The sequence below is a fragment of the Dipodomys spectabilis genome, unplaced genomic scaffold (genome assembly GCF_019054845.1).
Source record: "Dipodomys spectabilis isolate Male_0828 unplaced genomic scaffold, ASM1905484v1 ptg000019l, whole genome shotgun sequence".
NCBI lineage: Eukaryota > Metazoa > Chordata > Mammalia > Rodentia > Heteromyidae > Dipodomys > Dipodomys spectabilis.
Genome location: NW_024870696.1, coordinates 25,497,608 through 25,515,038, shown reverse-complemented (window position 1 = coordinate 25,515,038; position 17,431 = coordinate 25,497,608). Strand labels below are relative to the sequence as shown.

The 17,431-nt window shown below is 50.2% G+C and overlaps 1 protein-coding gene across 1 annotated transcript in view; it reads left to right on the top strand.

The window, feature by feature from the left end:
* Nucleotides 1-2,721: 2,721 nt before the first annotated feature.
* Nucleotides 2,722-17,431, top strand: part of Dpt (dermatopontin) — a 29,732-nt gene continuing 15,022 nt past the window's right edge. Inside the window, exons 1-2 of the mRNA XM_042674466.1 lie at nt 2,722-3,242; nt 12,142-12,267. Of these exons, the coding sequence (XP_042530400.1) occupies nt 2,938-3,242; nt 12,142-12,267 (431 nt within the window). The 5' untranslated portion in view covers nt 2,722-2,937. The remainder of the gene's footprint in view (nt 3,243-12,141; nt 12,268-17,431) is intronic.

Here is a 17,431-nt window from a genome sequence, read left to right as displayed (position 1 = left end):
CCAGATCTCCCAGAAGAGATTGTATGTCCACGGAAGCTATCTGATAAGAGTCGATTCAGGTTTCAAACAGGATCAGTGGAGTAGGCCTTGCACAGTGGGTTTGCACAGCTTTCAGAAGAACCCAAGCCTGCAAAACAAGTGTTGGTTACAATGTGGGGAAAATGTGGGTCTCTCAGACACTGCTGTTGGGGGATGAAAATTGTACAGCTGTTTGGAGAAAATGGTAGTTCCTGAAAGGTTTTAAATGTAAAGTGATCATTAGCCCAACAAATCTACTCCTGGGTGGATGAAAACATCTACATAAAAACTTTTATGCCAGTGTACATAATATCCAAAAGAAAGAAACAATCCTAATGCTCCTCAACTTCACAAATGCATAAAATGCAGTATCCACAGATATAGTATATATCCATATATGGATATGTATATCTGGATATAACTATATATAGATACAATATATATGCACACACATTAGAGTACAGTATTTTGTAGCAATATAAAGAAATGAAGTGTAGATGTATGCTACAACTTCTTTCACTTAAGTAAAAGAAGATGGTTATGAGCACAATAGTAAAATGTCTAGAATATTAAATCCACAGAAACAGAAAACTTCTAAAGCGATATAGGATTTCTTGTTGGGTGACTTAAGTGTTCTAAAATTGATTGTGATGATGGTTGTATAACTGCACCATACTGAGCCTTAAGTGCAGTTGTATGGTATTTGAATTGTACCTTAATAACCTCAATAAAGCTATTGAAGTAGGAGGGGAAGGGAGAGGTGAAGAGGAAAGAGGAGAAGGAGAAAAAGGAGAAGGAGGAGGAGGAGCAGAAAAAAGAGGAAGGAAAAAAAAGTAAGCTAGAAAAAGAACAACCTAGTTGAAATCCCTTGGTAAACTTTAAGTGCATTGTCCTGACCTTAGTCTGCCCTAGGAAGCCTTCTCCCTGAGGCCTCGTGCTTCTGCATCCCCTGAGATACTTACTGCACAGGATGAGCTGCTTTCATTCCCAAGTAATAGGAATCTACACCCAGATGGACCTAAAGTATAAAAACAGTGGTTTGTACATATTCCAGAAAGTTCACCAAACATGATAGCTCAAGACAGACAGCATTTACCTTCCATGTACAAGGCCCTGGGTTCAGTCCCAAGCACTACAGACAGAAGGATGGGGGGAGGAAGAGGAGGAAGAGAGGAGGAGGAAGAAGAGAAAGAGGAGGAGGAAGAGAAAGAGGAGGAGGAAGAGGAGAGTTAGAGAGAGGTGAGAAATCTGCAGGGTATAGGGACAAGGTCTGGAAAATGTTGAAAAATCAACAATGTAGGATAAAGATGAGCTCTTTAACGTTTAACAGAACTCCTAAGAATGCAAGATACAAGCTCTCATGAACATCAAGATATAAACAGAGAACATCTCCAGAGTAGTGGTCCTCCTCTCCACCCTGGCTGAACCCCAGAATGATGTGACTATTTTATATGAACACAAGAGTGATCTCACTTTAACGACCCTGTCACCTGAGCCCGGCTCGGCGCTGCTGGGCCGCCGACTCTAAGGATGGCCCCGACGATGGATACTTTTCAAAGCTTCCCAAGTGACTTTTAAGAGCGGATGGTGCTGAGAACAGCTGTGCCAGCACACCAGACGCCAGAGTTGAGCTTGAGGAGGGCTACGTTGCCCGCATTGGCAGTTACTGAGGGGGAGAAGCCGTGGGACATGATCATGCTAAAGAAGAAAATTGAGACTCACACGGAAGTTCAGCCTGAAGCCACTTTTCCTCACCCCATAACCATAACCATCAGAGCAGTCGTGCCTAATACACATGAGGGCATTCCCCCCACACACACTTGCCTTATTTTTATGTATAGCCTTCCTTCTCCCTTCCTGTCTTTTTTGTTGTTGTTGTTGATGGTGGGGCTTGAACTCAGGGCCTGGGCATTGTCCCTGAGCTTTTTTGCTCAAGACCAGTGCTCTACCACGTTGAGCCACAGCTCCACTTCTGGTTCCCTCGTAGTTAATTGTCTCATGGACTTTCCTGCCCAGGCTGGCTTCAAACTGAGATCCTTAGCTCTCAGCCTCCTGAGTAACTAGGATTATAGGCGTGAGCCACCAGCACGCAGCAAGAGAGATGGTTTTAAATGATAACTCTTGTTTAATATAAATTGTACCTCAAGGGAGAGGAAAGTCAGCATGAAGAAAAGAACACCAAAACTATTAAAAAAAAAAAGTGGGATTTAAAACATCTAACTGAGAGCAGCACATGGCTTCTGCATGTGGGTGTGTCCAATTTCAGCAGCTAAAGCAGGTGCTTGTGGAGAAATAATGCCCAACTTTGACTCCAAGGACCCAGAGTTCGGTATGTAGCCCAGGAATTCTGAGTGTAGCCCCGCAGACAAGACGCCTTTGCTTACATTGAAGGCGGAAAGATGTTGAGCTGAGAACTGAACAAAGACAGGCATCCAGGTTCACAGGAATCTAAATGGTTCTGTCCCTTCAGCGACCATGTTTGATTTTGAAATCACTGCCTGGTGACTTGTGTAATCCTAGAAGGCTGGGTTGCAGAAGGGTTATGAAGGTTTACTAGTGAGCGGCGGATGCTGAGAGATGAGAATGCACAGGCTGCGAGTGAGCTTCTTTTAAGGGCCAGTGTTTGTAAGGCGGGAGAAGCAGTTGGTTCTTACAACCTCTCTATAAAGTTGTCCTTCTTCCGGGGACTGCCTTCAGTTCACAAGTTCCCACCATATTCCTAGCATTTCCACCTTAAAACAAGCTGGATCTGCTTAGGGCTGGTTTCTCCGCATGGGGAAGTTTGGTTTCAGACATGACACACTGCAGTTGGATCCTGTCCCCACATCTGGAAGCCACATGTCTGCCGCAGCTGTATAAAAGGCAGCCCAGCAAGCCCAGGGTGACATTATCACTCTTTTTTGCCTAAACCCAAGCAGCATGGGCCTTGTTCTTCTGTGGCTGCTCCTGTCAATGCTCACCGTGGCCTGGGGCCAGTATGGAGACTACGGGTACCCGTACCAGCAGTACCATGACTACGGCGATGACGGCTGGGTGAATCTGAACAGACAGGGCTTTAGCTACCAGTGTCCCCACGGGCAGGTGGTGGTGGCGGTGAGGAGCATCTTCAGCAAGAAGGAAGGTTCTGACAGACAGTGGAACTACGCCTGCATGCCCACCTCCCAGAGCCTCGGGGAGCCCACGGAATGCTGGTGGGAAGAGATCAACAGGGCCGGCATGGAATGGTAAGGGGCGGCTGCCACTCAGGGGTGGGGATAGTGCTGCACGTCTCCCCCGGGAATGTCTGAGTCTCAAGGCACCACAATGCCCATCACCTGAGCAAATATGACCTGGGCCTGTATCGCTGTGCTCTCTGGCGGGCTCAGGGCTGGTGCAGATTGGGTCATGTCACTGGACCAAACCGAAGGCAAGGGCATGTCCGTGCAGAGAGATGTCTTTGTGGTTCTTTCCCTTCTAGAGGTGGCTCTGTGCTCAGATCGGTTCAGGGGCTAGTGAGAATCTGCAATGCTCACGGACTGCAGAAAGCCAGGTACAGAAGTTGAAATCACTTGATGGGGATTGAACTTCGCTGTGACATTGGAATGTCGTTTCCATGTTGTAATGATTTGCCATTTTACAAAAGCATTTGGTCCAGACTAGTAGGGGAGAAAAAGAAACAGTTGGTCCCCAGCACGTACAGCGTGGGGAAAGAATATTGATTTAGAGCAAGTGAACAGACAGAGGGGACGAAGACTCGATGTGAAGGGAAGTTAAAGAGTTCTCGCTGCTCTGATTCAATGTGGTCTCCGTTTGGAGTCCTGAGCTGCTTCTCTGCCTGGGATCTGCTGCTGGAAATTAGTTTACTAAAAGCTTTTACAGAAGAGGCTCTCCCTCCTCTCTCCCCCTCCTCCCCTCCACACATCCCCCCTCCCGCACTCTGTCCTTGTCAGTGGCATGGAACGCCCCGGCTTGGGCTTCTCTGTGGGTCGGAGGGTCCCACTTCCCTTCTCAGCCTTGTACTTGGTCAGAAGCAGCCCATCCCAGTGGCCACTGATGGTTAGACGATGCATTCGCAACTGCCTGGAAGACCCTGGCTGCAGGGGTGGGGGAGAGGGTGAAGGCTGACCCTGGAGGGGGGGGCGGCAGGCACAGGAATGAGGAGGCCCTGCAGGCAGGCGGCCCTCCGTGGTGTCTGGAAAGCAACTCAGACAGCTCTGCAGGGGGGTCCAGAGGTGGGCTGAGGAGTTGGGAGGCATTGAGCAGAAACTCCTAGGGCTCGCATGACCGTCACCAGGGACCTAAGAGGAACAGACACAAATGGGCAGGCCAGCCGGTAGAGAGGCCAGGCAAGAGAGGAGCCTCCAGTAGACGCAGCTGGAATTTATTGAGTGCTTGCCCCTGAGTGGGCGCCATGCTAAGCACTTTCTATGGATTATCTCATTTAATGCTCAGAACAAAGCCATCAATGATTTTCTAGGCAGACAAATTGCTACTGCCATGTAGAGATAAGGTGTGTGTGTGTGTGGGGGGGGATTTGGGCCCAGAAAAATCTCAGTTTAGATACCCTGAGGGGCCGGCCCCTGGGGGCTTGCTGTCCCCCTGATGTGAGCCCCGAGCGGGGGGCGGGCCCGTCAGCCCTGTCAGCACGGCTGGGGCTCCAGGAGCAGACCAGGCCAGTGGCTCAGGCTGGGTGAGATGGAACTTGCAAGACCACAGAAGAAGTTCAGCCCTGGAACCAGGCTGCCTGGGAGGTGCTCATCCACCCTGCTCCCTCTGGCAAGCAGATTTAATGATCCCAAGCCCCTCCAGACGAAAGGCCGGCCCTGAGAGCAGGCCTGCGTGGAGGCTGGACTCCAGGCTCATGACCCGCACAAACCATGGTGATGACTTCGTGACAAACGCCTTTCTGTTCCCCCCATCTTGGGGGACCATCATGGGGGTGGGGACGCCTTCTTTTTGGAGCCCTAGTTAAAAAGCACTCTGCTATGATTGCTCCCATCCTAAAGGAAAAGCACTGGATGAGTCAGGAAGCTTGGTTCTGGATTCTTGCGCTGAGGACGGTGTGCCGTGTGGCCTGGGTCCAAGGCTCGGCTCTCTGGTGCCCACTTCAGTGGGCGGGGAGCCCTCCTCTCAAACTGGAACCCAGAGGTCCACAGAGGAGACGTTCACCCTTGAACGTGCACTTGGCATCGTTCAGCATTGGTGGGTCCTCGTGGCCAATCCTGGTAGGACAGGAAGGAACGGATGTTTAGTTTGAACTTTGACAGCTTGTGGCTGGTCTGTCGTAACCGCCCAGGGTGAGGAAAAGTGAAATGGGGAAACCATGAATGTGAATAACCAGAGCCCATGGAGTCTAGTGAGAAAAACGCCCCTGTCTCCGCCTGCTCTGCTTTCCTTGTACAGGGTCCAGGGATCCTTCCTGCCTTCCTTCCCCCTCCGCTGCCTCCTTCTTATCCGAATCACAGGGCTGAGAGCTCAGAAACATGCCAAACGGCTTCTTCTGCAGGGCTGAGCTGCCTCACGAGAGATACCAATTACTCCCCAGGCAGGTTTTTTAAGATGATTATGGCTTTGAGTTCAGACTCCAGTCCCAGTGAAAAATTTAGAAGGAAAGAAATTGCTCACAGGCTGAGAAGCAATTACGTCTTCCCATCGGCTGCAGGCTCTTGATCTGTTCTGGGGGAGGAGTCGCTGATGATTTAGTGCCATTCGGCTGCCTTGTGTAAGGAAATTAGCTTTTCAGTTTTATTTGAAGAGAAGGAGTGTGGAATAAAAACTTGACAATAGAGTTGTGGTAAAAACTTGACTTGCTGAAGAAACTCGCTAATGGACCTCCATCTTTTAACAGGTGCTGCCTTATAGCTGCTCATAGCTTGCTGGAGGCATCGTGCTAGACATAGACTTGGTCGCAGGCTCTCTCTTGAGACTACCATGTGTGTTTGTTCTGGGGGGAGGGGCCGGGAGATGACCCATTGGGGTTGGCAAGAAAGACAGTGCTAAGATACAGCTGTCAGGGGGTGTGGTGAGCGCTTTAAGTGCTAGTGATTTTCCCATCAGTATCACCTCTGTGGCCATGGCATTTGGGGTTTTGTTTTATGGGGGGGGAGGGCTAAAGAGAGAGAGAGGAAGACAGAAGAGGGAAAATGTGAGGAAGGGGAAGAGAAACAGATGAGGGAAGGGAAAGGAGAAGGAAGGAAATGAAGTTGTGATATTCATCTCAGAAAGTGTGATCCTTACGAAAGAAAGTATAAAAGAATCTTAAACAAACACCTGAGACATTGCATCCTGTTGACTGACAATCAGTTAAGATGTCGTGGAAGTTGATGAGGTTTATGTTGGACACATGAGGTTTACCGGAGTCTGAATTCAGGAAGAATGTTGTGTCTACTGATTACTGTTTTGCTCCCCTCTACTTCAAGGAAATTCCTGAACGTCAGCTCAAAGTGACAGTATATCAGAGCTGAATTTATAAATCCATCAAGGAAAGTCCACCTAGTGAAGAAACAGAAGCTATCCAACAGAGCTCTGTTAGTATCAAGGCAAACTTGAAGCTGAATATGTTGGGCAGAAACTCCATTTTCCATACTCTGACTGTAGTGAAGACCAAGGCTCCATGAAGTACAGAGCCATGGTTCCAATTCCCGGTCCTGAATATTCAGTGTGTGCAGTGCCTGCTTCCTCTGCTCCAGCATCTCCTGGCCTCTACCCCTTCAGCATGCTTTACTTCCTACAGCACACTGTCACTACCGGCTTCCTGTGTTGGTTGTTTCCTTCACAAAACATACGTTTCATGAACTCCACGGGGCCCTTGTCCTATCACCACTGTGTCCCCAGTGCCAAAATGACGCCGGCACATGACAGGGCTCGATGAGCATGAAGGCTTAAAGCAGTTGAGCTAGTGTTTCCAGGGGTGCAGTTCCCAGCCAGTGTCCCACTGACCTCAACAAAGAAGCCTATGGTTTCTGGGGGGTCAGGGGATATGTTGCTAACATCTGTAATATGGGCTCAGCATTTCACTCGGGTTTGTTGCATTTACTAACATGCAAGATACTCTTTTAAGAGTTCTTGGGGGGGGGGGGCTGGGAAGGTGGCTCAGTGGTAGAGCTCTTGCCTTGCATGCATGAGGCCCTGGGTTCAATTCCTCAGCATTACATAAGCAGAAAAAAAAAGCCTGAAGTGGTGCTGTGGCTCAAGTGGTAGAGCACTAGCCTTGAGCTGAAGAGTTGAGGGACAGTGCCCAGGCCCAGAGTTCAGGCCCCACGACCGGATCCAAAAAAAAAAAAAGTTCTTGGGGTCTCCAAAATATGCACAGAGGTTGGCTGGTACAGGTTAATATTATGGTACAAATTCTTTATTGCATTTACATTCTCTTAATTAGTCTTAATGCCTCAACAAGCTTGAAAAGGAGGAATGTAAACTCTAATTTCAAAAGCCTTATTGACTAAATATTCCAGGATATTGAAATTACATGGCTCTCACTATTCCAGACAAAAATGTTCAAGGTCCTGGTTTGGATCTTGAGACAGGAAAAGGACATTGGTGAAATCCAAATAAAATCTAGAGTTTAGGTTTGCACCAGTGTTAACTTCTTGGCATTCATAAATTCACCCTATTTATGAAAGCAGCACCAGGCATAGTTAGGTAGTGGGTTGATATGAATCCTAGCTCTACAACTTTTCTGCACATCTAAAACGGTTTCAAAAATACCTAAGAATGCAGGCTGGCCGTGTTCGTACTGGGAATTTAAGAGGTGAACACCGAGCATAACAAAACCCAAGAATCCAAATGTTAAATAGTAGGAGCCTTCGGTACGATGTAGAACAATCTTCTCACGTAGTATCTTCAGAATAAGAGCCAACAGAGTGATACAATTAAAAAAATAAATGAAATCACCACAATAAATGAAACCGCTATGACTCTGGCCTTAATTTACCTACTGCTTTGTGGCTTATAACATATTCCCATTGGGACATTCATTTGCAAATTCAGTGCTTGTTATCATGAACTTTAACAAAAGTGCATGCTAAGGACATATGGGCAGTGCCCGTGAGTTCCTGAGAGTCTAATCTTACTCTTTGCCACAGTCATGGGAAGCAGGTACTGTTTTAGTCCGGGGAAAATGACCTGACAGCATTGGGAACCTGCCTGTCCCTTGCTAGGGACTGCAATGCCGGTCTGCTGCCCAGGGCCACAGGTGGAGAGAGATGTTGATTGGTTTTACTTAGCTAAAGCTACCATGAGTTCTGAGCTTAAAGTCATCAAATCCCTGTCAGAATGACTTCTGAGGGCAAGAAGGTTGGGTGTGGGAGACAAGACTCTGGCAGGTCTAGGGTCCTTTCCATCTAGGTCACTCTTAAGGACTGGGAAATCAATTGTCTGGGGGAACCTGAGCTTTCCGAAAACAAGCAAATTGCAAATTAAAAAAAAAAAAAAAAAAAGGTCTAGGCTGTTCCTGCAGGATAATCTTCCCAATCGATACAAGATTTTTAGAGAACTGGAGGCTCATGCCTATTTTCCTAGCTACTCTGTAGGCAGAGACCCAGACAGAGTGTTGCATATCAAGGCCGGCCTAGGCAGAAAGTCTGCAAGACTCCATCTCCAGAAGAACCAGCAAAAGCAGGGCTAAAGGCATGGGCCGAGTGATAGAAAGCAGATAAGCAAGCGGTTCCAGCAAGTGTGAGGCCCCGAGTTAAACACATACATGAAAAAGAATTTTAGGGAATTAGAAATCGCCCCCCTCTCTTTCTCTCTGTGTGCAAGTGTTTCTGTATAGGTATGATTCTGAAAGTTTTTGAATTTTAGAATCAGGACAATTCCTAAAATGTAGCCCCGCTACACATCTAAAATTGTTAAGAATTAAAATGAGCGGGTCTGTCTCAATGGCTGTGTGTTCTTCGGGAGATTACCTACGTTGTAGTTCCTTACAGATTACATAGTGCTGGTGCATTCTGTTGGTTCTGTTTCACTGCTGTGGCCACAGAAAAGTTTCCTGTCTTTGCTTTCAGGGCCATTTTCAGAAAACCCATTTTCTCAGAACACAGCTTCAGATGTTGTTGTCAGAGGAAGAGTAATTGCCTTATGATTTTCCTTGCAGAAAGCTTCTAGTGTCAGGTGGAGCGGGATTGATATCGCTCCAGCTTGTGAAAGTGAAATTGATTCTTGGCCTTCCAAGAGACGGGAGAAAGGAGGGGAGGAGAAGGGCTCGGAAGCCGAGCACCAGGCCGCCACCCCACCGGGGAAGTCCCCACGGTGTCCACTCAGAACTCAGCCGGGGCTAAGACAGCTTACCCAGGAAGCTGCCATGGGGCCTGTGCTGCCCAGGTCCAGGAGCAGCAAGCAGACACAGGGAAGTGGCTCAGCACCTCAGCCTGTCTTTGCACCTGAACCACTTCTTTTTAACTTTTGAGCTATCTCTTCTCACCCAGCTCCTGTGCCTGTCCGTCTGCAGTGAGCTGTGGCTGAGGCTCAGGGGACTCTAAGAAGCTTTTAAAAAGTGTGAGAGAGACCGAAGCAAGAGCACTTGGGAGCATCCATTTGGGGCCCTCATTTCCTGGGGGAGAAAGGAGAGGCAGAAAGATGGACGTTAACCACAGGACACTGCTAACCACAGGACACTGCTAACCCCAGGACACTGCTAACCACAGGACACCAGGCTGGGAACACAGCCCGTGCGCCGAGCAAGTCCTCGCTGCTACCCTCCACACTGGGAAAAGACACCCCTGCCCAAATCCAATTCCAGAAGGGATGATTGCACACCACCAAACTCCCAAGCAGGCTCGCTCGAGCAAAGTGAAGAGGCAATCTAACTGGGGGGGGGGGGGTATGGTGTTCTGTTATGCATTACTTGTGTTCTCAGGTCAGAGCTGTACAGTCCAAACACTCTTCACCAGGGAGTGTTATCTGAGGTGGTTGTGAGAAAATGACACACTATGCTTCCCATACAGGCTGTGGGGCCAACTGCCTGGCTGACAGCTGGTGAGGGACTTGTGGCACTTGGATTGGCTTCTGAAGGAGGACTTCATGAGACAGCTCTCCTTATCTGCCTACATGTATTTGTAGTGAAGGGAACTTAACCACCATGGCACCTCTGTCCCTTGTAGAGGTCTGAGTACCTAGGACAGACAAAAGTAGAGCAACAGTCACTGCAGGGAAACCATGGGAAACAATGTGACACAGCTTCTCTCTTTGGGGACACAAACTTTTGACATTACCACTTGAAGCTTAGGTTAGAACAGACCTGCCCAGAAGGCCAATCGTTTGCTCTCCCAAAAGGCTCACCAAGTGGAAATAGTCTTGACAAGATGCGACCAATGATGTAGTTTACCAACGGCTAGATCATCAAAGGGCCATTTAGAATAGTATATGTATTATTGATTTCCAATAGATAAATTCTCTAGTTTACCAGAAATTCTTACAAGTCTTGAGAGAATGGTTAACCAACTATCAAGCCCATCTCTCTGCTATTCTCTTAACTTTGTACAGTGATTAAAATCATAGCCTTGTGTTAAGCAGTTGAGTGGGTGGATGAACTTAGAAATGCCTATTTGAATGTGTATATGTCTAAATGAATGAATGCCAGTGATACAGTAGACATTTTCCAATCAACAACAGGAATATTTACTATTTAGTTTGGGCAGATATATAATGAGGAAGAATAAAAGGAACTCTAGCTGCACATGGTTTGAATGTGAGTTATATTTCCCTCAGACATCAGCATAGCCTACTCATTCCTACTTTATTTACAATATTTTCTTGAAATTTATCTTGCAGCCATAACTGCTTTCCTTATCAATGTACAAGAGGGAGCAGGTCAATGGTTAGCAAATGGGTAGGAAATGCACAGAAATAGAAATAGCTAGAGAGCAATTTTGGAAGGGCTTGTGCTGCTGTTTGATTATATTCTCCAAAGGTCATGGTCAAAAACTTAATCCCTAAATTCATATGTTGATAGAATTTGGGTCTGAGGCAGGCAGTTGGGAATAGAAGGAAAAGCTCACATGATCATTACACCATCGCCGACTTTATAGGAAGAGGAAGAGACCCTAACTAGCGCACCGTCCCATTCTGTAATCTCTTCTACCACGATTTATAACGTAGCAAGAAGGCCCTACCCAGAGGCTGGTGCCACGCGCTTGTGCTTCCCAACAAACCGACTCACGTGCTAAATAAATAAGCCTTTATTCTTTATAAGTTATCCAGTATGGTACTATTTATAGCAACAGAGAGCATGCTAGGGCATTCCATATAAGGTGGGATAAAATCTGGGTATTACAGAGTAAAAAGTACAGAGTTAAGGTAGTATGGGCTTGGGGGAATGGTAGAAAGTAGTGGACATGGAATGAAAGAAGAAATGATTGCTCTGTTCCAAGCCAACACTTAGTTAGAAAGGTGTCATAAAGATAATCATAGTTTTGTTTTTTAAGCCTAATTTCTAGACCAGCACCCGCACAGGTAGAATGGAAGTAAAACTTTGTGTGGCTTGTGGGCCAGAGTGGAGGAGTTACCATATCTGAGGAATTAAGACCAAGCCAGGACAGTGAGGGAGCCTGGAGGGAAGCTGGGGTCGGTGGCCGTGACTGCATTGTGAGGACCCCTCCAGAGCTCAGCCCTTCTGCAAAAGCTGAGAGCAGAGTTCCGAGACCGCCCTGGCGCGTGGAAGGAAGGAGCCTGTGCCAGCGGCGACAGGGGGCGGCCTCGCTTTCCTGGACAAACCTCTGGACCCATCTGGGCTTTGTGTGTTGTGTAGGAGACAATGAAAAGTTGGTTTAAAGTTCATTGATTCATCACATTTGTCTTTGCCTTCTTTGGTTTTCAATCCAGTGACCTTGATTTCTATCGTCTCTTCTTTTAAATGGCATGAGGAAGATACTCTTGTAAAATTCATAACCATTCATTTATGTCTTCTCTCATCTAATGATATATGCATAGAAGTACCTCAGGAGCAGTGTCTCCCACACGCCTTTTAGTGAAGAGTCTGAGTCATGGAACACAGGTCATTTCTACAACATAACAAAGCCTCTTATATATTACAAACTGGACAAATTGTTAGGAGCTTAAGCCACTGCGAGCATGCGTAACGGTGGCGGGCAGAGCTTGGGAAGGGTATGTTTATGCACTAATGTCCTTGGGTTCTTATCTCTGCAGGTACCAGACTTGCTCCAACAATGGACTGGTGTCGGGATTCCAGAGCCGCTACTTTGAGTCTGTGCTGGATCGAGAGTGGCAATTCTACTGCTGCCGCTACAGCAAGAGGTGCCCGTACTCCTGCTGGTGAGTTCGGGAGCCAGCCTCCTCCCTCACGGGTCCCGGAGCTGCCCTGGGTTCTCTGGTCCATGTTTCAGGCTTCGGGCAGGCCTACGCCGTCACCTACTAACTTGGAAACAATCGTCATCTCTAAGAGAATGACTGCTTAAGCAGAACGTCCACACTGGGGAGGGCCTGGTTGATGATGCTCCCGTAATGTCCACACTGGGGAGGGCCTGGGCCGATCGATGCTCCCGTAAGCCTTTTGGCATTAAAGGCTGGGGCAGATAGCAGGCACGCACTAGCATGTATTGGCTGAGCAAGGGAAGCCTTGAGCCTAATCTCCGGTTTTGTTGTGAAGATTAAGAAGGGTTATTCGCGAGTGGCCTGACCGGTAGCCGCCCTCTCACAGTGACTTCGTAGGAATGGCCAAGCCTCACCCCCGAGGCCCGCAGACTGTCCCTTGCTCAGGGCAACTTCTCCCGCATGGGAGCCTGTCACCCTGCAGACCCTACCGGATGGTTCAGAGCTAGTAGATGGGTTTAGGTGGAACGGGAAGATGCTATTTTCCGAATCCATTTCCCTGTGAGACTCCTTGCTAGATTCACGCCAGAGCCCTGTTCTAGACTTCCAACTGAACAGGGAGAAAGAGAATGTAGGTGTAGACCCACAGACAGACAGACAGAGACAGATAGATACCTTGGCTGTTGATAACACACTACATCCCAATTCCTTTGGTCTAAAGTACAAGCCAGTCATTTATGCCTTGGAGAGACATCACAGTCTGGGCAACATTCCACGCTCAGATCGCTGGCGTGATTTATCTCTACCATTTGATGAGTTGCTTCCTATGACCAGACGGTGTGACTCCGCAGGAGCCTGAGAGGAACACTAGCATCTCAAGGGACACAGGGCAGTTCCAGAAGCTTAGCGCTCTTCTTTTTGAATAATGACCAACAGCATATTCAATAGTAATGGCGAATTGCAATCAGCTTGCAGTCTGCAGATAGTTGTAGCTGTAGGATGGAGCAGGAGTCTCCTGGCTGCCCAGAGAAGGGTCCAACTGTGACAGGTTGTGAATCAGAGCCTGTAGCTGTACTGGCGGGTGAGGGGCGCGCTGGACTGGGGGCTGCGCTCCGTGGCGGGTGAGGGGCGCGCTGGAGTGGGCGCTGCGCTCCGTGGCGGGTGAGGGGCGCGCTGGACTGGGGGCTGCGCTCCGTGGCGGGTGAGGGGCGTGCTGGAGTGGGCGCTGCGCTCCGTGGCGGGTGAGGGGCGCGCTGGACTGGGGGCTGCGCTCCGTGGCGGGTGAGGGGCGTGCTGGAGTGGGGGCTGCGCTCCGTGGCGGGTGAGGGGCGCGCTGGACTGGGGGCTGCACTGCATGGCGGGTGAGGGGTGTGCTGGACTGGGGGCTGCGCTCCGTGGCGGGTGAGGGGCGCGCTGGACTGGGGGCTGCGCTCCGTGGCGGGTGAGGGGCGCGCTGGACTGGGGGCTGCACTGCATGGCGGGTGAGGGGTGTGCTGGACTGGGGGCTGCGCTCCGTGGCGGGTGAGGGGTGTGCTGGACTGGGGGCTGCGCTCCGTGGCGGGTGAGGGGCGTGCTGGACTGGGGGCTGCGCTCCGTGGCGGGTGAGGGGCGCGCTGGAGTGGGCGCTGCGCTCCGTGGCGGGTGAGGGGCGCGCTGGACTGGGGGCTGCGCTCCGTGGCGGGTGAGGGGCGCGCTGGACTGGGGGCTGCGCTCCGTGGCGGGTGAGGGGCGCGCTGGAGTGGGCGCTGCGCTCCGTGGCGGGTGAGGGGCGTGCTGGACTGGGGGCTGCGCTCCGTGGCGGGTGAGGGGCGCGCTGGACTGGGGGCTGCGCTCCGTGGCGGGTGAGGGGTGTGCTGGACTGGGGGCTGCGCTCCGTGGCGGGTGAGGGGCGTGCTGGAGTGGTTGCTGCGCTCCGTGGCGGGTGAGGGGCGCGCTGGAGTGGGCGCTGCGCTCCGTGGCGGGTGAGGGGCGTGCTGGAGTGGGCGCTGCGCTCCGTGGCGGGTGAGGGGCGTGCTGGAGTGGGTGCTGCGCTCCGTGGCGGGTGAGGGGCGCGCTGGAGTGGGCGCTGCGCTCCGTGGCGGGTGAGGGGCGCGCTGGACTGGGGGCTGCGCTCCGTGGCGGGTGAGGGGCGCGCTGGAGTGGGGGCTGCGCTCCGTGGCGGGTGAGGGGCGCGCTGGAGTGGGCGCTGCGCTCCGTTCCAGGCTCCCTCTTTGCAGTGTCCTCCTCTCTCCGCCTCTCCTGCCCACACTGGCTGCTCCGCCCCTAGGCAGTCACATTAGTTCTCCAAGAAACCTCCATGCAGCCTTTAAAATCATGACTGCGTTCTCTGAGTCTCTAAAATAGTTAAAAATCAGATGGAAACTCTAGATCCTGACTTTAAGGTGTGTGTGCATGTGAGGGGGTGGGTATTCACTCAAGGATGTTTACGTAAAAGTTTTCTGGGGATTCCAGGAATCGTTAAACTCCTTAACAGCCCTTCCTGGTGTGAGCCCCACAATGCCTCCACCCCTGTAAAAGATGAAACAGATCCAGAACGATTCTCAAAGAGGATGCAGATTCCACAGGCCAGAGAGAAAGCAGGTAGGAGCCAGTCTTCAAGGGCATGAAGAATTGGCCTTCCTCAGCCCCTTCTTCTAGAAAATCACACTTCCCACAGTGGAACCAGCTTCTCTTGGCTGTAAGTCATTTGAAACCAGATAAAATGCAAATAGATTCTCTGGAATAGCTAGCAACAACCTAGCCCTCAATCTGTTGATGCACTGAATACACTAGCAAGTCTTTCCCTTGATCAGCCTCCAAAGGAACACGAGTCACACAGGGAAAGGGACCTTCCGGAGAAAGGCGTGAGGATGAGCAGCCTCGGGGCGGGCTGCCCCCCCCCCCATCCCTGAGGCCCAGCACCTGCCCCACACCCTAACTGACTCCTAACGCAATGGATGTGCACGAGAATGATTCTGACGGACAGGCAATTCAAGGTGAGATTTCCCCCTCCAATACAGTTTCCTTACCTGATATTTTATTCTCCACTCTCTTCTTCCCACCTCTGCCCTGTAATATAAGCTCTGAGATCTTTATACTAATGTAGGACAAAGCCCTTTAAACTATAACCTTTGTTGAAGGAAAGATGAGGGACTTCATCCTACTCCATGTTTGTATTGAGAGGATTAAATGAGATAGTACAGGACTGGTATTGTGGCTGGCTACGAGCACACAGAGCTAGCCGGTTTTAAAACACTCCTTTTTAATGTCCAGGTGTGGGAGGGATGAGCCTCTTCACCGACTAACGACAGGCCTTTCAAGAGCAGACTCTGCCTAAGATCTGCCAGGGCCTGGTCACCTCAGAGGAGGCAGAGCTTGTGTGTGGAGTGTGATACGCAGAGGAACAGGAAGCTGTCCACTGGGGTGTCAGTGCTGTGCGTGACAAGTTACAGTTGGACGGAAGTGATTGGGGGGTAAAGGGAACCTAACTGGAGAATCCCCGGTTGAAGGCGGTGCTGAGAGCCCTGAGCTTTCTCTCAGGCCTGCTTCCAGCTCTTACTGACAGGGAACTGTCTTACCGACGGGAACTGATGAGGAGAAGGCCGAGGACCAGAATCCTTGCTTTGGAATGTTGCCCTAACCATGTCCTCCTGCACTGGTGCCAAACGAAAAACAAGTTCTGGTCCATCTAGTCAGATGACCGTGGGCTCCTTCGATCAAGAGCTGTTGTTGTTGTTGAACATTACCATGTCATTACGATCCTGTCGTGCTATCAAATTCCCACCCTCTGCCTCCACACGCTGGGTTTCCCCCACGTGGTCATGGGTAGTAGCGTGTGCAGAGTAATTCTTGAGTAATTCACGTCCAGCTTTCGTGTCAAAGTAGGCTGCTCTTGGGGCAGGGCGTGATGCTCTAAGACCTTATAACCTCGAGGAAAGCGTGGGCTGGCGTGGAAATGCTGGGCGGCTCTCTACCTCTCTGGGATGACCAATTTCACCTCTAAAATAATTTATCCATTAGGATAAATTATACCTTTAGTGTGTTCCACTTCCTGCCTGAATTCTTCTCTCATGGAAGAGAAGAATTCGAGCAGCTGTGCTGACCTCCTGGTGTCACACTGACTCCTTGTCCCCAGCAGAGGAGAGAGCTGTGACAGCCACGTAATACCACAGCAGCCAGTGTCTCTGCCAAAGCGAGTGGGAGGGGCTGCGTGAGGCCTGGCTGGTCTCGGCTGGCTGGGCCCTGGACAAACAGAGCAACAAAGCAACAGGGAGCGCTCAAGGCCCTAGGCCATCAGACAGACAGGGAAGCTGACCGACAGCAGGGAAAGGGTGGATGGAGGTGGGGTGAGATGAAGCGGAGCCATCGAAACCATGGATGGTTCTGATGGATTGCTGTGGTCTGTGCCAACACCGAGCGTTGTGACTTCAAGCTTTTCCTGTATACTTGGGGGCTGAAGTCTACAAAAGCCAGGTGTGTGTGTGTGTGTGTGTGTGTGTGTGTGTGTGTTGTTCTGATGATACTCCGGACTCCGGTGGCTACCACGTGGAGGGCTGCAAACGAGTACTTCCTCACAAATGCTCCATTTCCTTCCTGCCATAAATGTCAACAGTGCTCTCTCGAGTGTCTCTCAGGAGTAGATGACCAATGATGATGTATGTAGGGACAAAGTGCACGCTTCCCAAATCCAAGTACACAACCTTTCTTGAGTTGACACTTTACTCTAAACCTCAATCTGCAGTGCCCTTCTTTTCCCTATTCCCAATCCTCTACCCCTCCCCTCACCACCCCCTCCCCTCCTCCTCTTCTTACACACACACACACACACACACACATACACACACACACACACACACAGACATAAGGCTTCTTGGACATAAACATGGGATGAGGGAAGAGAATAAAATTCCTCAGAACAAACACAGAAAGTCAACTTGGAAACAGATCCATCCAAAGTATTCCTCCGCTTGGCCGGCTCTGTTTCCAGCAGCATGGTGAGCGAACTGAGAGATACCCCAGTGGCTGAGGGAAATGGAACTTTTTTCAAAGGAAACCTTGGAGAAGTAGCAGAATGTGTGCAGACAAAGTGCCGTGGCACGCAGTGTGCGACTCACCGTCCCACGGGTGTCTAGACACTTCAGTGGCATCTTTAAATTGCCTTGAGTCATGACGTCATACCTTTCTCAAC